Raw genomic sequence first — 23,644 nt, forward strand, 5'->3', positions numbered from 1 at the left:
TGTCGTTTTTTCTTTGCATTTTACAAGTTGGATGCTCTTTATCTCTCTAAGTCTCGAAAGAGAAATCTAAAACCCTATGAACCAAAAGTGCGTGCGCGAAAATTTGGACAATTGCTATGGGAACTAGACGCAACTCGACAAGCAGCATCCCGCGTATACAACAAATGCTGTCAAGACATGATACCTAGATATTCAGTACGTACGTCAATATAGGAAATACGCATATGTAGCTAGGTATGTATACTGAAGATATTGTTTGAATCGCGTGCACCCGAACGTTCTCAGTGAGAATTTTAGGAATACATAATTGAAGGTTTTATTTCGTATTAATAATGTTTTTTTTGTAAAATTCATATAATTTATTCATTTTCAAGGGATGCGCTGCATCCACAGTATCTATGGACGGAACGCGCCTGATGTAGACCATGTTTTTTTTAATACTTTATACCTGTTTTTATTGTCATTGTTTGCCTTTGCTACTATGTATTATGTTCTTTATTATTATTATGGATAACTTATATAGCGCCATTTTCGTAATAAAATACCTCAAGGGCGCTTTACATAGTGATTATATTGTTAAATTAATTTAATTGAAGCTTTTAAATTTGTAATTAATTAAAACTATTTATTTTGTTGTCACATGCTACGGATTTATTCAAATGAATTAGAGAACAAGTGGGTTTTAAGTTTTTTCCGAAACATCACTTCACTTTCACAGCCTCGCACCGTTGCTGGGAGAGCATTCCATGCCATAGGGCCTGCGACCGCAAATGCGCGTTCACCAAATTTAGTGCGCTGTTTGCGTAGAGGTACAATAACTTTTCCTCTCGCCGTAGACCTAGCAGATCTAAGCGTGAGACGCCTGTCAGCTAGTTCATCTGGAATGCATAGTTCCCTTAGATATTCCGGAGCAGAGTTGTGCAGTGACTTATACATAAGCCAACAGAGTTTGTATTCGACCCTCTGTGGAAAACGTAGCCAGTGTAGTTCCCGAAGTAGTGGAGTGATATGACTGAACTTAGAGAAACCGAAAATAAGTCTCGCTGCGGCATTCAATACAGATTGTAGGCGAGTCATTTTGTTCATTGGTAGACCTGCATAGATACCATTACAACAATCGACTCTAGACACTACAAACGCATTTATTAATTGACGGGCGGCATCAACCGGCAAATTTTTGCATATGCATTTAATTTGCCTCAGCTGGTAGAAGCATGAACTTATCGTTCAGAGAAAGGTCGGAATTGAGTAAAACTCCCAGTAGTTTAACGGTGGGTAAAGCGGTACTCCCTACATTGGGTAGAGCCGTATCCTGGATCAAATTCTGTCGTCTGGCTAAAGCCACCCACAGTTGTTCAGTTTTCGATGGGTTTAATGTTAGTCTGTTTTCAACCATCCATTTTCCTATTTTCTTGATGCATCCGTCAATTAAATTGACAAGCACACTTCTCTCGCCTGGTTTGCAATAAAAATAAATCTGCGTATCATCTGCATAGCAGTGAGACCACAATCCAAAATCCACAAATATAATAAATAAAGCCACAATCCACAAATATAATAAATAAATCAATCTCAAAACGGTATTTTGACATTGAGGAAATAATAATGTTCAGATCAGCCACTTACCCTTGCACTCGTGCACATGATGCTGGGTAGCCCTGCCCCACGGGGCGTCGTTGTACAGCTCCTTGCAGCGGTCGCAGTCCGGGCCCGCCGTGTTGTGCTCGCACTGGCACACGCGCCGCCTGGCGCCCCCCTCGTACACGAAGTCGCACTTGGACGCGTGGCCGTTGCACTTGCAGCGCGCGCCCACAGCCACGTCAGCGATGGCGTACCAGTACGACTGCAGAACCTGCTGGTCGAGGAACAGCTCGTCTCCGAACGTGTTGAGGCGGTCGAGCGAGATGCGGATGTCCGTCGCGGTTACCCACACCTGAGGAGGAAACAAATGGACATCATGTGGCCGCAACCGAAGACAAGTCCTGCCCCCCTTCAAATCACCAGAAGGACGCTGTGCATTATGGCAGTTTAATCAACAATGTTTTGAATATGTCCAAATGTTTGTAGACAGGCTGAATTTCCTCTCTAGGCAGTTATTTAAATATAATATTGTTGCAACAGAGGGAATCCATTTTTGAGAAGGGAATATGGAAGTCTAGTCATCTACGGGGCTCATGACCTTCCTAGTGAAGAAATCCAGCCAGTCTAGAAACATTTTAACATACTCAAAACATTGATTAAATCAAATGAAAATATAAACCTTGTAACTAACATAACATTACTCAAATATGCGTAATTAGCATTTTATATAATTTCCTATAACTTTTTGATGCTCTTTTTTTGTTAAGTAAATAACAGCATTTGTCGATACTATTCCTGGCCGATTACCTTTCTTTCCCATCCTTCCCTTGATCCATCCTTATTGTACCTACCTAACATCAAGATAGAAGATATTCAAAATTAGAAGATTCGGATTTAGAACCAAAACAAAACAACATTTTTGACTACACATAAAATCGGATAAAAAGTGGTTGGATTCGTCGCGCGTCTTTGAAAACACTGTTACATTTTACAGTTCATTTTGTCATCCAGTGCCCGAAATTGAAGAACATTCACATCAAATTAAAGGTAGGTTTCCATTCCATGTTCCTATCCTTTCTTCAAATATTTCCCTATCGCAAAACTAAATGAAATTAGTTTTTCATTTACAGTCCTCCTTTCGTTAACATATGGCACCTCAAATTTGAACTAATAAATGGGTAATATTCATCGAGTACATGAATATCGCACCTGCAGTTCGGAACTCGTATCAAAGTTGAAGGCGGACGGTCGTCCTTCCAAGGTGGAGAAAGCCACGTTCCCTCCGCGGAGTGGAGAGATGTCGGAGTATTCGCTGGTGCACAGGGCGCGCGTCTCGGCCCCCAGCGCGCTCGCATAATCCGGCAGGTCGTATGTCTCGCGGCACGTCGCGCTGGAATACAAAAAATATGTACAGCCTAACTTAACAATTCAAATACTATTTTACCCGAAGAACTAGGCACATAATATCATCATCATACCCTATCTGCACCTCGATGTACATAGAGTGCTGCACATAGAATTAAGAATAGTCCAGAAACCGCATACGCACATCAAACAGAAGGCGGTTCAACTACTCATAAATGAGTAGGTTTACGTTTAGACCCATTAGTTTCTGTGTAGACGTCGCTCAGTACGCAACTCCTGATTTGAATTCAACTATGCCGTGTTGTGTCCTTTTAAAGTGTATAAATACTGCTAGGATCTTAAAGAAACAGGATGGAATCACATTTCATGTGTAATTACCAAATGAATGTGTATATAACAAATGCATTACTTAAAAATTGAATTATTTTTCTGTCAGATTGTCGAAGAAACAAAATGGAATTTTTGTGTTGCCAAGGTAGTAATTTTTTTCACCCTACTTTGTTCATCTAATGAGAGAATTAATGAAAATTGGATCTCGGATTAAACAACTTTGTGGTGAACATTTGACCGACATTATCTTCAAAACATCAAATATTATTTAACATGATATAAAAATATCCGTTTTATGTAAAATAGAATTTGTTTTATATTTTAAGTTTAGAGTTCATTAATTCAATTACTCTTATTAAATGACCCTTTACTTATCTACTCTGTTGTGTCAGTCAATATTTCCGCGTGCACAATAAAATTTCAGAGAAATTAACAGATTGCTTTTTTTTACCTTACATTTGTGTTATGATTTTTTTCCCATCAAGCAACATTACGCTGCGACCTCACGAATGCGCGCGGCAAAAGTAGGGCCTAGTGGGGGAATTATTGGACACAGTCCGATGCATTCAAATATGATTCTACGCTCCTTCAGAACTATTCTTAATTATATGATGCTGCATTAGGACACCGAATCTCAGTTACATTCAGTAAGGTGATTAATCTAACGCTTCGGAAGCTGATTAAATATTGCGTGTAAAACAGCTTTTAAACTAACATTTTACGTCGCCCTTGCCAGGAATCGAACCTACGCCCACAAGCATGGTAAGCGAATGCGCTGACTGCTACACTGTTAGGCGAATAAATCTCCGCTCAATTTCCTTTTTCAGGATATTATCTGAGGTAGCCATCGAGTCTTAAAACACTCGACCAGTATTCTGGTTCTACTTCACTAACAGAACTGTATTATTCATCCGCCAGGGGTGATATTCCAAACGCTCTCGCGGCCGTAGAAAAAGCTTTTATCTCGCGTATTTACTTACAAAATACGCAAGATAAAAGTGTATTCTACGCCCGCGAGAGCGGTTCAGAATAGCACCGCAGGACACATAAAAGCAACAAAATCAATTATATTATGATACATAGCAATGAGCGATTGAAATAACCGCTATTTTACTAACGTGCGAAGCATTAATGCTTAGCGTGTGAAATAACATTGCTATTGCTTATGCTAATATTAGAAAAATTGCGTACAAACTAGGAATCACAAGAGATCACTATAACTATACCGACGTGGAACTTTCCTGAATATATCCAGTCTCTCAAGTCTATTTAATGCAGATTTAATTTGCATGTTTAAAATACTTAATAGTTTATTTGATGTCCCGACTATTCTCCAATCTTTTGTGCTCCTTCACGAATACTCAGAAATAATAAAATTCTGTTCCTCGGTCATCATAAGACTAATTATGGTTTACATGCCGAGAATGATTAGATTTGTAAATGAAAATCAAGATCTAAATTATTTTGATTGTAAATTGAGTTTTTTTACAAATAGACTTGAGAAATATTCCCAAATTGACTGTATATTTGTAGAATTAACCGGGATTCCATAATGCCTGTCTAATGTATTAATTTGTCTTTGTTTTTCTTTGTTGTATTGCTTCTATTATTTGTTACTGAATTATTATTGTTTTTCGTTGTATGATTTGTTTACATTGGACATTGTCCGTAAATTTGTCAAATAGATAAATAAATATTCCGCGTTCGCATTACTGTTTCGCATACTAATACTTTTATCCTGTTATTGTGTACAGTGATGGAATTAAATGTTATTTTAATTTACTTTCTTAAGCATGCGAACCATTATCCTTATTTTCATAGTCCTGTTTCACATACCTACTATTTTGTGTCACACAACTGCCAACTGCCGATATTACTAACTAAGGATACTTCTATGGGTATCTCAGACTAACTAAAAATCAAGCTCAGATTATTAACCACGAAGTTAGCTATAGTTTACAGCAAAACATCAAAACGATGGGCCGTAGGGCCCGTAGGTACCCATGTCGAGAATCACAAGCGCAGTGACGAAACCATCCGTTATACATCTATTGTTAAACCAAAAATTTGCAGCGCTTTTGTTCTATGCAATGGAGCGAAATTGCGTCTCTACAGCTGTAGCGCACTATTAGCTTATTATTGTGTACGTCGCGTCGTTTAACATTATCTATGGGTTTTCACTAAAATGCAGTTCTAAAAGTAGTTTGGTTTCTTTTATGCGGTGAATTTATAGTGATTTTTTTTAACCAATTAGTTTAACCTATAAACATATTATGTAATAACATTTTTTAAAGAATAAATGATTTTTTTATTGCAGATATAAAATAATATCATGTCTTGAACTGTTTCTTTGTCATAATATTTTGTCTGTTTTAATTTGAATCGTTACTTTTAAATATTTACTTAAATTTTGTAATTATTATTCGTTTCAATTTTTACTTTAAGAGCTGACTTGAATTGGTTTATCATCATCCAATAAACAAACATGCAACAAAAAAGGTCTCGCCTAAACGCAGGAAATTCCTAGCTAGTCGGGACCTAAAACAAAGAATTTAGTACTTGCGAACAACAGTGAAATAAATAAATAATTACTATCATTATAATTACCATCAAGTTATAATGATACTGATAATATTTATTAATTACTTGTTTACATATTTCAATTATCTAATAAAAAAATAAACACAAATATAAAAAGAGTTACAATATTCATATCTATGTACAAATGTAGGTATTTAAATATTTCAGAATATTATAATTTTGGAAATTACGCGTAAGATTTTATACTGACAAAAATAGGTATTAATATAAAGAATGTTAACATTTACAATGCATATGAAAAAGACAGTTATATTTGGACAAGTCTTATAAGTTAATTGTTTAGTTCATACATTTTAAACATTAAAATTAGCATTAGCAGTTGCGAACGCTATCAAAAATTCATTCATTCAATGCTAATTATTCCGTCACAGCAGCAATTTATTATTGGATAAGCAACCATTTCATTTCTTATACAATTTTAGTTGCGATATTTGTTTATTTAGTTTACAAAACATATTAAACAGCTAATAAATATCTGACATAAAAATGTAATAAAATTTTTAAAAAAAATTATCAACACAGACAATAAAATTAAAATAATCGCTCTACGCCAATTTTAACAACGCTACGCAGAAAAAAACTTTTTTTTTTAATAATTAAATTTTTACCTGTAATACTGGTATGGCTCCCAGTTTCCGTCTTCCTTTGTTCTTTTGTAAATTGCAAAACTCTCGGGTCTTGGGGAATAGAACACAATCCTTACGTACGTTATGTCGAAAGCCTTTCCTGCAATCAAATTACGACTTTTACAAATTCTTAGAAATAACAGACGCCACGACAAAATACATACTTTCGGGAAATGTAAGCAGACAGACCAACATAAGGTAATAATCCGATAACGTGTAATTTGTACGATAATTAATGTAAAGGATTATGAGTAAACATACTAAATAAAATACATGAATAAATGAGAAATTCGGATATTACTCATCCCACAACATAAATAATAGTTTGCAATATGTATACAATTATTTTTCAGTCGGGATTTGTTATGACATGCATTTTGGTAGTAATAATACATTTAATACATTTCGAAACACAAAAGAAGAACCATAACATGAACATAAAAATAAACAACGAAACTCTTAAAGAACTAGAACATGTGACTTACCTAGGACTCACAATGGACAGACAATTAAAATGGACAAAACACATAGACGGACTCACTAAAGTAATGGCATCACTACATAGCCTCTTCTACAAAATTAAAGATTTTATATCAAGAAAGGAAAAAATTATGATGTACGAAGCCTATGTCAAAAGTAAATTGAGTTACATGATCGCCTTCTGGGGAACTGGTAACAAGACAGACATAACAAGAATACAAAGACAACAAAATAAAATTCTTAAACTTACATACAACCTACCCTACCTGACCTCTACGACTGAACTGTACAAAAAAACACACCAGTTTGACATAAACTACTTGACTAAAATTGAGACCTTAAAAATTGTGCACAAAATAACACTGGGAAACATACAAGACGACGACATAATATTAGTCAAAAATGCTGACATACATAAATATAACACCAGACAGCAAAAACACTATCATATTGAAAAAGCAAAGACAAACACAGGACAGTCAAAAATACTACATAATGGACTTAAACACTACAACGACCTACCTTACTACTTGAAAACTTTTAATGGAGACAAATTTAAAATCAATCTGAAAAAGCACATGATGACTGAACTAACTAGACTAGACGAGACATAAAATGACTAGACAATATTAAATTTCTAATGTAACACTAACGGGTTTTTTTAAATTGTAAATAAAAAATAAAAATAAAAAATCTCGTTATCGTCGCTTCGGTTCGATTTTTTCCAACAGACCAAAACACAAATCGGCGGAAATAGGAGCTACTAATGACCACACCTTAAGACAAAATTAGTTTTAAAAAAACACCTCAAACAATTTTTTTACAAATATTTTTCATTTAGATTTTATAAATAAAGGCTTTTATTTAGAACTTCTGCACACTTAACTCAATTTCGTCAAAAATGGTATATTGGACAAAAACGAACTAAAGCGACGTTATAGCGCAACGCCACAGTCTAGGTTGGCAAGCATAATTACAATAATTCAAGTTCAGTGCTTTTTTATATGATTTTATTCGATAATAGACTATCAAATTAAGCTATTTATAAGAAAATATTTTTATCTATCGTATTGTCAACGCTATATTTTTTTTAAGTTTTGTGATTTTGAAATAACTCCGCCGATGACGTCTCAAGTTCTCTACGGCGAGTTATCCTGATTGGTGGGTTGGATTCCCGATAACAGGAAATATATCAAAATACTATGAATTCGGTTGATTTCAGAGAACTAAAGACGTCGTGCAAAGTAGTTCATTTTTATCAAAATAATTTTAGTAATTTTTTAACCGCGCGTAAGAAAACATTTTTTATACCCAATTTCCCGTTGCACTGAACTTCCTCATTATTTAAACTTTGTTCACAGCCGCTCTAAAGAATGACTTGGTGTTGTAAAGTGGAACCACTCTCCTAAATTTTAAGCCAGTAGATGCCTATTCTTTAACTTCAACTTTTTGCATCAGCAGGCTTATTCTGCCACAATTTTGTTTCGTAAGTTCGTTCGTTCGCCATATATCCTTCTCATTCTAACACAATTAAAACCATATTTCGCTCTCGTTCCCTCTCATACAATACGAATGAATTAACGAAACGAATTAGTGACATCATAAGGCTACATGAAATCGTTAAAAGTATTTAAATGTAAAAAAATCAGTCTAAAATTAATATTTAAACCACCTAGCACCTGTGTGATTTTCAATGTTTAATAATATAACTACGTCTAAATTTGTTGCAACAAAGAGGGAAAACATTTTTGAGAAGGGAATATGGAAATCTAGACATTTACATGACTTATGGCCTGTCATTGGCTGGTTTAAGTGGCCACATTACACACTGTGTAACATTTACCATTCTGTCAATGCCATTTTTTTTTAGTATCATTAATACACTAAATTTATTTGTCAATTTTTAAAATGTGTAAATGGGAGCTAAATTTCTAACTGTCTATGCGCTCTGTAGCTGCAAGACGTCCTGTAATCTAGCTCCCATCTGTTATAATTTTTTATTGATCTTAATTGAAAACGAGGAACTAGAATCCCAACCGTCCATGCGCTCTGTAGCTGCAAGACGTACTGGGATATTTATTAATTGTACAGCGCCCTTGAGGTGATTTTCACAAAAATGGCGCTATATAAATTATCCAACTATATATTTATATATATTCTGTCGAAATCCCCATTTTTAAATCTAACTGGTATAAGAAGTACAAAAAATAAAAAAATGTTTTTAGGCGTTGCCTAGTAGGTGAAATGGTTCAGCCGGATAAATCTCACGTTTCTCTTACTTGAAGGTTTCAATTCTTTTACTTCACAAAAGTCATATTTTTTTTAAAAATATATTTTATTGGTAAATCTTTATTTAACATGAAAACAAACATTAAAAAATATGAATGAATCTCACCCACACAATAAAGATTTCTGCTCTTTTACTTCACAAAAGTCAACAAATCGAAGAGTTGAGGAAATATGGATGTTTAAACATAGGCAGAATGAATAATGTTACACGGCGTGTAAAGTGGCCACTTAAACCAGCCAATGGCAGGTCATAAGCCCTGTAAATGCCTAGACTTCCATATTCCCGCCTTAAAAATGTGTTTCCTATCTGTCGCAAAAAAAATAGATCCAAATAACTCCCTAGGGAGGAAATCCAGCCGGTCTACAAATATTTGGGCATACTCAAAACATTTTTTTTATAACTACGTATTTACTTTATTTAAAATCACTTAAATAAATTCACTAAGCCGACCGGTTTCAGAACACAACTGTTTCTTTGTCAAGGCTTAAAAAAACTTTATTTTAACCGGTCGACATACTAAAATTATTTTATTGATTTTACACAAAGCAAATTATAGCATTTTAGTGTTAAGAAAGGGTCTCTGAGATGGTTTGGTCACGTAGAACGAATGGACGACGAAAGAATGGTAAAACAAGTATATATGGAGAAAATAAACGGTAACATGAGACGAGGACGACCAAGGAAGACGTGGCATGATCAGATAAACCAAAATCTTAAGTCTGGTCATGTCAAAAGCAGACAGAACCGAAGAGCATGTATGAATGTGGAAGAAGCTAGGAATGTATGCCAGGATAGACGTGTGTGGCGGTCCATTATTTCTGCCTACCCCTACGGGGAAATGGCGTGATGGTAGTAGTAGTAGTAGTAGTGTTAGATATGTTGGCCGAAATCAAGTGAAGGATATCACAAAATATCTGAGATGAACACTTGCCCATGCGATGACGTTACTCTCCAAGATGTCTCCCATCTATTGATGCATTGCCCCTTTTTTAGTCTGCAGAGAATGCAACTGGAGGCGCGATGCAGAAGTCTAAATGAGGATTTACACGATGTGCATGTAGTGATTAGTCATAGGGACTTGTCAAGAGAGCCATCATTATACATGACAGATATAGTGAAGGCAATAAAAGGTATCAATGATAGCGGGACACCAAATGCCGAACACTCTTCAAGTGGATCGGAAGATCTGTTGACGAATTACAACGGTCCGCCTTCTTCTGACGAGTTTTCTGTGGTTTCCTCTTGAAACAGGTCACAGCCTTACCTTACCTATCTTACCGATCCTTACATAAAATAAAGAAATAAAGTTTTTCATTAAAGTAAATTTAAAAGAAAAGAAAAAAAACACAATTTTTAAAGTAAATTTTAAAGCCCGCCCAGGGCACTGCAGATTGAACAAACACCTTGCTAGAATGAACCTTTCCGAAACTTCTAGATGTAGGTTATGCAGTACAGATGAGGAAACACCTATACACATTCAGTGAGCTATACATCATAAAAGAAGCCTCATCCTCGGGGGACCACCGGTTAAACCTGAGGATGTTAAAGAGCTTGCCCCCTACCTAATAGCCCGACACTTTACGTATCTGGGCTTGGAGGGGGAGATTTAACAAAACGTTAACTCGCGCCTTCCAGGCAGTAGCCAGGCTCTTTATAGACTTGGGCCCCGATTACAATGGGAAGTTAACATTTGTCTACAATTTTATCTACAAAGTAAAATTATGTTTTGTGTATGAAAAGCAGAATGTATATTCATTTTTTTCTACAAAACATGTTCAATTATAGGTTACCGACGAAGATGCTTTAAATGTTCATGCAAATATACTCATTTTCGTACACAAATATAGTTTTTTCTTTATAGACAGTCGAAGATAACTCTGTTAACTTTCCATTGTAATCGGGGCCCTGGGCTTGGAGGGCGAGAACTATTTACGGAGACCCGTCACAGGTCGCAGTGACGTCAGGAGCTTGCAAAGCACTGACCCCCAATAAGAATTAGTGTAGATATGTTGAAGTTTTCTTTTGGAAAAAAAGGGTAAAATTTTAAAATAAGATTCTTAACATGCAGGAGACGATTAAGGATTTTTCAAGAGCAAGGTTCTAGGAAACAATCGTCATGAGTCATCTAAAAATCTAAGCATTGATGAACTTCAATTCGGCGGCTTTTCAAATTTTGCTTACGTAGGTTAGGCCATCTAACGTCATTTGGATACAATTAGTTTAAAATAGTTCACTTTAAGGAAAATAATGACTACATTGTAATGTTTATTGCGGTGACATTCTTAATTTATTATTTCAACTTAGCTCGTGACATGATCAAAAATAGGTATTAAATTATTTGTTTATTAAGACCACACGGGTGATAAGACCACACCTGATTATGGGTAATTATATTTATTCGAAATTTTTGTATTAAATTTAAATTAAGCTATGAGTGATCTAAAAAAATGTTTATACATATATTATAATGCAGGCATATGATTACGGTTAAAATCAATGAAAATGCGTTTACTTGTTACGTAATTTATATAAATATAATTATTTACTGTTAAACCGTCGTTTTTAATTGAAAATAATAATAACTGATGGCTATAAAAAAAACATGCACATTTTTTTATTCTAAAATAAATTCGTACAACAATGAGTTAATATATATATTTATATATATATATTTTATAATTGAATTATGTCATTTCACAAGGTATTATATTCAAAATCAATAAACAAGGCTGATGGTGTTTCTGGGGTGTAAAGCCGTGATTTTAGCACTTCCTTCCGACAACATAACAGCGCTTATCATCAGCTTAGATTATAGAGGCTTAAAACTTAAAGCCCACGTCATAACAACCCAAATAACTTCACCAGTATTCGAAAGGCCGCGAAAATGTACAGTTTCTTAAAAGACGTTCACACGTAAACTATAAGATTGTTTTGTCGCAGAATTCGACCATTATCCACGCGAAAACAGCAATTTGTCGGACAAAGAATTGTCCCGAGACGTCGCCACCGAGATAGACGGGCAGGCTACCCCCGCGGAACAATGATTACCCCCACCACCGCGCGCGCCGGCCAGCGGCCACGTTGTCCTCGTGTGAACACGTACGGACAGGACCTTCTGACCGTAATGATTTTCTTGACGTAAACGTGTCGCTCCTAAAAAAAACTGTGCCTAAAGTGGCTGCAGAAAAAAATCATTTTTATTATTCAGTTTGTCATTTAACAATTCCAATACATCCCGGTATAGAATTGATAATATTTTTCGTGAATTCGCTCGTAACAAACGCCGCGTGTGCGCGGTCGAGGATGTTCGCGGAGCTGGGACAAGACAACATTGTCATATTTATTGAATTGTCCACTTGTAAACGGCCCTGGAAACGGGTAGTGATTTATTTGTCAATAATAATAATAATAATACGAGTACATTATTTATATTCGCTCAAAAAAAAAAAAAATATTAGTTAATTAACACCTTTGTACCATTACCACTTATTTTAATATAATTGTATTTGTGATTTTGTATCGCAAGTGAGTAACGTACATTTTTTTACAAATAAAAGCCACATTTCGGCACTAAAAATAAATATTAAGTACAAACTATGAATTACTTTTTAGCATCAAATAAACTTACATACTTTTTTTGTTAATAAATTTGTCTTTAATTAAGAGTTATACGTCGACTGGTTAATTTCTTACTTTCTCTTTTTTTCTTCTTTTCTGTAAATAGTTTTTAATACAATTAGTGACGAAATAGTTTTTAATATAATTAGTAACGCATGTAATTAGATACATCCACCATTTGTCGAATGAGGATGGGGCACTGCTGTACGAGGACTCACCTTGCGAGAATTGGTGTCTTTGACTCCCCCATTTGCGATTGTCGTTTTGCAGAAGAAGATCTCAACCACCTATTCTTTGTCTGCCCAATAAATGACCAAATGCCAACCTTTTTCAAGATTTTGGCCCCACCAATTTCTCTTCCTAAAAATATCCAACTCATCTTAGCGAGCAGGAATCCATTTATATACAACCTTTTGCTTAAATATAAAAAAAATAACAGAATCGATTTGTAGTGCTCGACTGTGGCCTGTTGTTGGATGAGTATTAAATTAATTAATTAATTATGGATAACTTATATAGCGCCATTTTCGTAATAAAATACCTCAAGGGCGCTTTACATGGTGATTCTGTTGTTAAGTTCATTTAATTGAAGCTTTTAAATTTGTAATTTAATTAAAATAATTTATTTTGTTGTTGTATGGGTGGAGGATTGATCGTTTGGTGGAGGGTTTCTCCTTTTTAGTTTTGAAACGAGAAAGGAGAGAACTTTCTCGGATCTGTTAGACTTATCTATGTTTATGTTGCTTTCAGACCCGACAGTTGGGCCTGGTTCTGGTTGCGTACTGCGAACCAGTTTGTTTATAAAATGATTCAACATGACATTGGCAAAAGCGTACAATTTATTATGCAAAGCCATTTTATTTATTTTTTTAAGATAATATTTCAAGTTAGTATAAGTCCTGACAATGAGGTAGTAACCTCGAAACCGGTCCACGTATAACTCGTAAATTAAGTGGTATACTGGCAAAAAACGTCAACTCGAAAATATGCGGATTTGACTTAACGATGAAGTTTTTAACGCTCTACAAACTGGCAAATTACACTTAGCCATATTACATTTCATATATCTGTAATTTTTAAGATAAATTTAAGGTTAAGTCGTATAGCGGGTATTTTATTCAGGCTTAAAGATTTAAATAACTTATTATTTACTTAATATAAAATTAAGAAACGGAAAAATTAAAAACATGTTTTTAAATGAACACTTAACATCTCACTTTATTCAAATTACATATAAGAGTAAAATTGGAACAAACTTAAATGTTTGAATTCTCGAAACAGGGATTTGAGAGTTAAAGTTTTTTGCCGTATACCCAAGAAATTTGCAAACAAATAGTGTAAGATTTCATAACATAGAGTAAAAAATGTTTTTAATATTAAAATTTTAAACTAAGTATAGTGCTCGTATTTTCCGATAAGCCTGTACTTATTCGTAGTTTCATGTTCCTTTTTATTTTTATTGTCGACTATAATACATTTTTATATTTGAAAAAATATCGTTGACCATTCGGCGCAGACGGACTCAAATTCTGGGAACTCAAATCCCATAATGTTCTGCGTAGCTACAGCTACCCTGGGGTGGATGTAAATAGGCACAGAAGAAGCATTCACTGAGTAACATGTGCTGTTTGGTCATTTCAACACGTGTTCTAAAGCGCAAACGGCCAATAGAAGATGGCAGAAATTTAAGCTACTAAAAGGATATGCGGCGTGAGAGAAAATTGATGAATAGATATTTGAACACAGTTTTTCTGTCACTCTCTCACAGATGCCTCCCCGATATTATGCGAAAAAGACAACCAGTAGCTCAATCACAAATAACTATTGACGTGCTAATAACCGACGTGATAACAATTTCTCACCATAGTTGTTTACCGTATTCGCGATCACAATGGAACATCCGTGAACACTTAATATTAAATGTCAAAATATTTACGCTTCGCGACGTATAATCCTGCTGCGCAATCACATATTTCAATTTTACCGGTGTAAATATAGAAAATATTCCAAAACTGCTATGTTTATGTATTTATTTATTGTTTTTCATAATCTTTGTTTTATGAATGTTCATTTCCAAACCAATCCTTTTTGAAGCCTCATGTAGTTCTATAATCATTTCGCCTAGTTCATCCATGTCTTTACTTATGACCACTATATCATCTGCGAATCTGAGGTAACTTGGGTACATGCCATCGATCTCTACACCCTTATTTTCCCAATTTAGGGTTCTAAATACATCCTCTAAGGCTAGCGTAAAGAGCTTTGGCAATATTGTGTCCCCTTGTTCATTCTACGATTCCCATTCTACGATTACCGATAAAAATATATGAAATGGATTAAAAATAATTAATTGTATTTTGAAAATCAATATTTTAGAGAAATGTTTTCATACATAAATGTAAAAAAGAAATTCACTAAAAATATGTTAGTAGAAAAATGCGATGTGTTTGGCCTTGGTTGCTGTGACGTCAAGATTCATGAAATTGTTCTACATAAATTTCAATGTCAGAAACAAATAAACAAGAATTGTGACGTATTAGGGGCGGACGTGGCCAATGGAATGACCGTTTTTGCCCGAATACAAATTACAAATTTAAAAGTATTTTTTGAGCTACTTTAGCAAATCAATTTTTTTACTGGACAGTATTTCATTGACCTTCATTACTTAAAAAATGTTTTAAAAAGTGATATTTCCCTATTATAAACATAAAAAAACAAATAAGAATATTTCTGAAATTTCGCTCGCAATTTTCGCAATTCTCGCAATTCACTTCGCATTGACATTCGCTAATATTTATTTTATATTGCTATCTCGCATTGGCATCTTAATTATACAATAAAGATACAACATATAAATAAAAAAATATGTTTAAAATTTGTAACACCTTTACTATGTAAAAATTTAATACATTTTACGTAATACTTTTATTTTTCTATATGAACACCTTACTCGAGGCATCAATTAACATTCATTATTTTACGCTCATAATAATAGTTGGTATCTAAATAATACATTTGTCGCCGCTAAATATGTATTTAAATCAGCCACTCAACAGAGCGGCTGGGCAGTTCATTGAATGCCGGCATTCATCTGAATAACTAGGCCGTTCGTTGAATAAAGCAAGATAACTCAACGCCCAACGTGTTGGTTGGTTGTAATCCAGCCCTTTGGAAACGGCCGAATTAAAATAAAGCCGCCGGGTTAGGTTAGAAAAGGTTGGGGCAAGTTTAGTAATTTTGAAATAAGTTTTTTTATTTAATTTATTAAGTTAAGGATTGATTACTAAGTTAAATTAAGGATTATATAAAAATTTAAAAAAACACATTTGGACCATACGACGCACTTTATTGCTCTGAAAATTTCACTAAAAATTGTAATTGTAATTGTAACCCAACCTTATCCTAACCTTACCTAACTTCACATAACGACGGCCGTCGTGGTGTAGTGGTTAAGACGCTTGACTCACACACGGAAGGTTCCAGGTTCGATTCCCGGTGAGAACACAAAAAATTAATTTTATTTTCTCTAGCTTCGTTGTTATGTGACGAAATAAACCACTGTAATTGAGCCTCCTGGCCTGTTGTGGTGCAAAAAAATCAAAATATAAAATACAATTTAAAAAAATTAAAAAAAACTATTTTTTTTGTTGTATTAAAATAAGCTTAGCGACGTTCAACCCTTACATCTCACGCTCTTTTAACGATCGGTCTAGCCATTCAGTTGAACGTCGGCATTTAATTAACAGCCTAGCCGCTTAGTTCAGTTGCTGATTTGCTACTATTTGGCGGCGACATATGTCGCTAGCTGAAAGCAACAGTGAGATAACCGAACTTCTAGGTTTGCAAAAGTCTGACTGAATTAAATTATTTAAAGCAGATTATGAATACTATATTTTCAAATGGGTTAAGTATTTTGTCATTTAAAAAAATGAAACATATCTGCGTGTTTATCTCAAAATTAAATGTTTCAGTTTATATCGCTGTTGCTTTGGGCTAGCGATATGCATGTGAAATTGTGTCGACTAATGCCAACAAATTGTATGTTTTCAAGTATGTATCTTTGTTGAATTACCTAATAAAATAAACATATATTATTCATACACAGAATGTACAGAAGAACCTCGATTACCTAAACTTATTGGGGATGAGGAAAATCCGGATTACCGAAAATCCAAATAATCAAAAAGAATCCAATAATACATTCGGGAATAAAAAATATACATATATCTACACATTATCGTTAATGTTTTCATTGAAATATAAACACGTACATATTACGTAGATTTAAAACTTTAATTTAGTGAAGTTAAAGAGCTGAAACCTTTATTGTTGTGAATAGATTCATCTGACTTAATTATTCCACATACTAGGCAACGTCTGAAAACAAATTTCCAATGTTTAAACTTCTTCTAAAACCAGTTGGTTTTATTACAATATTTGAGTTTGTCCAAATGCTTGTAGACAAAAGACTGGATTTCACCCCCTCGGGATTTTGTTAATCTTAATGACTCCCGAGGGGGTAAATTCCAGTAAGTAGATAAACTCAAAGATTGTAATAAAATCAGTTCGTTTAATATTATTATGTCACTTTAGCTTAGAATGTAAGTATAAAATTGTAAAGAGTCCGCCATATGAGGCCCGTAGGATCACTTAACTGAGCCTCGAAAGGCAGAATTTCTAGCACATAACAGTCGGCAAAGTATTGGGCGTTAACATAAGTTGTTGTCCTTTTATTCTAAATCTAAAAATGAGTACCAAAAGTTTTAAAAAAATGGTAAAGGTTATACGTCATTCGTAATAAAATATTCTGCTCTACAAGATATTGTGTTTGCTTGTACGTTAATTACATTATTTTGTTTGTTTACAAGCATTCAAAATGGAATATCAAGTAGACGAAAGCGAACATTTTTTTCATTTTTTTATTATTAATTAAACATATGATACAAAAAGTACATATTATACCTCCTAGGAGTTATTGAAGAAACTCATTTGGGACCGTGCATAAAAAAAAATATTTTTATTACAATACATAATATCATACATAGTTAATACATCCGAAGTAGTAAGAAAACATTGTATAAGAAACAAAAAACACGGTACTTTACACCATCTATATAAATTACATTAATAACTACGAGTATTATTATCAAAAAGATTTAAGTAATATTTTTTAATTGCGACACTTCTGGATTTTTTATTCGGTTTTTTGTGTTTTAGCTCATCGGGCAGTTTATTATTTTTCCGACTTTTTCCGTTCACTCAATCGAAGAATTAAGCTGCCAAAGCTTCTCGCGATATTTGTGCAGTGTACAGTGAAGATGCGATGAATTATTGACTAATTTGTTGTAAAATAATGGAAGAGAATACACACGAACGGACACAACTTATGTCACACCTAATACATTCACGGAGACTGGACTGCTGTACACGTGCGAACCACGAGCCCATTGCGTGACATCACGTGATGGGTCCAATTCACACCATGCCAAAATCCACACGGCTTGGTAAAATAACAGGGTGGATTGATATTTATTGTATCATAGTTATTTTTTAACTATACTTATTTAATGCCAAGCAAACGTGTATAGCAGTACACTATGGGGCAGACTTATCTCCACTCAATTTACTTGGATTTTTACCCGAGAGTATCCACAGAATATATTTTATATAAATGCAAAAGAATATAATAAATTTAAATCCACCTTATTTTCCAGCGCCGCGCCGTATGTATTTGGATGATATACGTGAAAGGGGCCATTCTCAGTCGGATATCACGCGTCTGGTTTATTTATTTAAAATTTCTAGTCTAGTAATAATAAGTCTAGTATTTCGATTTAAATTTGTTGCAACAGAGGGAAAACCTTTTCGAGGAGGGAATGTGGAGGTCTAGGCGTTAACAGTCTATGACCTAGGGAAGAAATCCAGCCTATCTACAAACATTTGGACATAGCCAAAACATTACTGATTAAACTTACTGGTATAAGAAGAAGAATAAAAAATTGAAAAAATGTTTTCAGGCGTACCTAGTAGGTGAAAAAATGGTTCAAATCACAACTTATGACACCAAAACAATTAAACGCTAAAACAATACTCACTTACAGATTCAAAAACTACTCTTACTCAAATGAAAGACATAACCCCTACAATACAGCACATACAAATAATATAATCACTAGATCCTCAACACAAAGACGACTTAAACAAATACCACTTTCGGACAAAAGGATTTTGAGTATTATTCAATTAAAATCTATAACCTACTTCCACTGTCTATTAAAACAATTAGTAACGAGAAAATGTTTAAAAAGGCTTTAAAAAAAATGGATGGTGGAGCTAGGTAGAAGTAAAATGGATTGTCTCATTCGCTCAAACCAATATTAAATCAACCGCTCTACAAGTGTACAGCTGATGTTAGGTTTTTGTTATTTTCATTGTGCGTTTTGTAATATAAATAATATAAATGTACATATATACCTAGTTTTTAAAACTGTGAATATTTTGTTAATTAACTTTGTTTATTAAGTCTTCTTTGTTTATTCTCTAATGTAAAAACATTTCAAAAAAGTATATTGTTAAGTGTCCTCGGCACGGGTAACAGTGAGGACACATTATTTTTATTATAAATTATAGTTTGTAAGAGAAAAATATAAGTAAATTTTTAAAATTTTTAAAAATCTCACCCATATTACAAAGGTTTCAGCTCTTTTACTTCACAAAAGTCAACAGATGGAAGAGTTGAAGAAATGTGTATGTTAAACATAAAGAAAATGGCGAATGTTACAGTGTGTAAAGTGGCCACTTAAAACAGCCAATGACAGGTCATAAGTAAATGCCTAGATTTCCATATTCCCATCTCAAAAATGTTTTCCCTCTCTGTTGCAATAAATGGTTATCTGAATAACTCCCTAGGGAGTATAATAACATCCAGCCTATCTACAAACATTCAAACACGCCCAGAACATTGTTAGCTGTATTTCTCCTACCTAAGTGCAGGGTGAGGTTAACTTGGTTGGGGTACTGCACGCCCTCGTTCATGGTCTCCGACTGCCACCAAGTCTGGTTCTCCTGTTCGTGGTGGAGGTCGGTGAGGAAGTAGCTCTGGAACTGTCCCCTGGAGCACGTGTCGCAAGATTTCCTGGTGGAAGTTCCGGTCTGAATGCAGTACCGGATGTCTCCGGAGTCGCCGCAAGTGTTCGTGGCCTCCATCATCACCCCGAAGGCGGCATTTTCGAACTCGGGAATACATCTCTGTAAGAAAAACGCAATATTTATAATTTTGATTCTAAAATGTTTATCAACAATTCAATATCATTGATGTATAAATCTGTAAATAAATTATCAGTAAGGGCTTTACTTTGGATCAACTTAATTTGTCAGCATGCGTAGCACTCCGAGTACAAACACAAGTTGGTACATGATTACAGCACCAGGTTAGCTAATATTTTTATTTTTTTTGCACCATATGGAAGGGCTATCTGTTTCTAGATATTGTAATAAACATGGCAAAAGGACACTGCAATACAGTTTACCTAAAATATTTAACATATTACCAAACAATATTAACAATACTGAGTTAAATACAGGACTGAGACGTATGCTCAAATTGTCCTTAATCGAAATTTTTTTTTGTATTTTTAATAATGTAATAAGATATGGTATAATATAAAATATTTTTTGAAGTAAAATTATTATCAATGTAGGTTAAGTATGAATAATCGAAGCTATTTATAAGAACCTGCTGACGAGTTGTATGTATAGAACACAGCAAGACTTTAATTTAAGACTATTAGGTAAATATTTTTGAAAAAAAAAATTTTTTTTATTTAAAAAAAAAAAGTATATATTATCAATATTATGGATACCTTATATAGCGCCATTTTTCTAATATAATACCTCAAGAGCGCTTTACAAAGTGATTATATAAAGATATATATTTAATTTTAACTTTTTTAATTTAAGAAAAACAATGTACTTTGTCACCACATGCTAAGGATTTATTCAAATGATTTAGAAAACAAGTGGGTTTTAAGTTTCTTCCGAAACATCACTTCACTCTCACAGTTTCGGACCTCTGATGGGAGAGCATATTACATTTATATTTAAAGATGTGGTTATGTCACAATTATAATTAAAATTAAAATAAAAACATTATATTTTCCACCATTTATTATTTATTAAATTAGGTACCGACAAGTGCAGATGAGAAAACACCTGACACATTCTATGTAAATGTGATGCTTTACATAAAAAAGGAGCCTCATCCTCGGGAGACAACTGGTTAAACCTAAGAATGTTAAAGACCTAGCCCCCTACCCAATAGCCAGATTCTTTACGGATCTGGACTTGGAGGGGGAGATTTAGCAAAATGTAAACCCTTCGCCTTACACACAGTAGCCATGCTCTTTATAGACCGGGGCTTGGGCGGCGAGAACTGCTCGCGGCGACCCGTCACAATAGACATTCACAGGTCGCAGTGACGTCAGGAGCTTGCATAGCGCTAAGAACAAGGTACCGACAAGGTCGGAGCTTTCGTGGTCCCTTATCAAGATATACTCGTAATTAAGATTTATTAATTCTAATTTTCTGTGTCGTTACTATTTGTGTTTTTCAAAAACAGTTATCAAATTTGTATACCGTACGTCTATATATCTATAAAGTGCAAAAAAAACACTGTTTTAGTCCCATAATCCAGGGAGAAAATACAAGACTACGTTCGTATGAAGAAAAGTCAAACCGCGTTTCCTCTTGCTATAATAATAAAAATTACATTTGGCTGATTTAAAAATAAATATATAGCGCCATTTTTGTGAAAAATCACCTCAGGGGCGCTTTACAATTGTATACTCAACTTGCAAACTTAAAACTTAACTAATGTGACTATTATATTTTCTGATTTAAAATTGAGGGAATGATAATTTAAAGAAGTAAGATTTTGGTTGGGATCTGTGCCTCGATTATGAACGCTATCTTCATCTGTATATATAGAGACGGTATACTTAACTTCTGTACTATCTGTATCTTACCTCGGTATGTTCTACCTACTTGTTATATCAACATCATATGATCGAAACAAGCCAATGGAATGACCGCAAACAATTAGTCCGCGTTCCTTACGTCATTATCATTTTAAATAGTTCTCATTTTTAGTTTAAATATGCTTCTGTAATAAAAAGTTCTCACTTTAAAGCGATTATAAACTCAAATAAATCCCAATTCAAGCAAAAAATGATAACTTGAACATAAATTTTGTATGACTTTTGGAAATCACCTTGACGGTACACTTAACGATCGTCTGTATGTATACACCGATCGACTACAAAACCGGCTCCTTTAACGTCTTGATACATACACTCAGAAAAAAAAGTGGTAAAACAGATGGAAAAAATATAATACCTAAATTATTTTTTTAGAGTGATAACTTTCTAACGCCTAGATACTCTTATTTGTTAATAGGACAAAATCTAGCGACATCAATTTTACATCTAGGCGTTCGTTTTATTTAAAGTGACAGTTATGTCTGAATTTAATTCGACTTCAAAATTAACTTATTTCTCTCTCATATTTTTAATAGGCTTTTAAGAAAAAAATAATTAAAGGAAAAATTGCTAGGTGAAATTTTTTTTTGCCACTTTTAACCCGTAGATAAACGTATCGAGGGGTTCTAGACCCGTCGGTATGAACCGATGTACTTACATCAAAACTTGATGGTGGGGGTATCGGTAGTGTACATTTATAGTCGGTCGGGAGACTTTTATCTTCAACGATGACGTCATACTAAAGCTATGTCATTTAAGAGCGTAGATATGTGTACCTGACACACGCTTCCCCTTGTTTCATATCGATGTACCTATCCAAAACTTGAAGATGGGGGGTCAGTAGTATATCTTTGTAATCGCTAGAGGGAATTTATCTTCAACTATACCGTCAAGGTGAAGGTATGACGTCGTTATCTTCTCATTATAATCGAGGCCCTGAACTGACTATGTTAATAAAGTAAGAACGTCAACTGCCCATGATCTGTAGCTGCTGGACGTGTTGTAATATAGCTACTAACTGCATACGATATTAAAATAAAAACCATGCAGCAAAAACCTTTTTGTGTAAATAGGGACTAAATTTTAAGTGTCATGCGCTCTTTAGCTGCAAAACGTGTTGTGATCAAGCTCCAATCTGTTAATAAAATCAACAGGCGTCATGGTTCAGTTGGTCAAACGGCCAACTGTGGAACTGGCGTCGCGGATTTGATTCTTGCCAGTAACAAGAAAAAAATCCAACAAAGATTTTTTTCTCAATTGGTCTGGATGTTATAGTGTATTATTTATAACTTCCTTCCACGTCTTTTATTTCCCATCTTCTGATAAGCCTCTAAATTGTCACTGAGGAGTCTCGGGTGTGCGATAGTTTGCCTTAGTGAGGAATGAAGTAATAAGAGAACGGACGCAGCAAACTGCGGTGAAAACTGTCGTCAAGCGGAGGCAATACGATTGGCTGGGTCATATACTGCGGATGCGTTCTGAGAGCCTCAACCACGCTTGCCTATTTTAAAAGGCATCAGGTCCTGGACGTCCACTGCTGAATGTTCGTCGGCAGTTTATGTCAGAACTTCGGGACGAGAACCTGACTTGGGAAGACGCAAATAAGTTGGCAGCTGATAGAGATGCATAGAAGCTCTTAGTGGATACCATATGCTCCAACTGGGCCGTGGACATGGAATTATGACAGATAACAATAATAATACGACATTTAATGCCTT

The 23,644-nt window shown here is 34.5% G+C and overlaps 1 protein-coding gene across 1 annotated transcript in view; it reads right to left on the reverse strand.

Annotated features, from left to right (window-relative positions):
• Nucleotides 1-1,626: 1,626 nt before the first annotated feature.
• The window catches only part of LOC148276315 (laminin subunit gamma-1-like), a gene marked incomplete at its 3' end in the record, with an annotated part of 42,538 nt that continues 20,520 nt past the window's right edge, over nt 1,627-23,644 (reverse strand). Inside the window, exons 2-5 of the mRNA XM_088234443.1 lie at nt 19,875-20,139; nt 6,486-6,603; nt 2,791-2,971; nt 1,627-1,933 (exon numbers count right to left, since the gene is read on the reverse strand). Coding sequence (XP_088090569.1) covers nt 1,627-1,933; nt 2,791-2,971; nt 6,486-6,603; nt 19,875-20,139 — 871 coding nt within the window. The remainder of the gene's footprint in view (nt 1,934-2,790; nt 2,972-6,485; nt 6,604-19,874; nt 20,140-23,644) is intronic.

This window comes from Micrasema longulum, unplaced genomic scaffold, assembly GCF_059751315.1.
Source record: "Micrasema longulum isolate JH-2025_06_02 unplaced genomic scaffold, ASM5975131v1 h1tg001242l, whole genome shotgun sequence".
NCBI classification, from domain to species: domain Eukaryota; kingdom Metazoa; phylum Arthropoda; class Insecta; order Trichoptera; family Brachycentridae; genus Micrasema; species Micrasema longulum.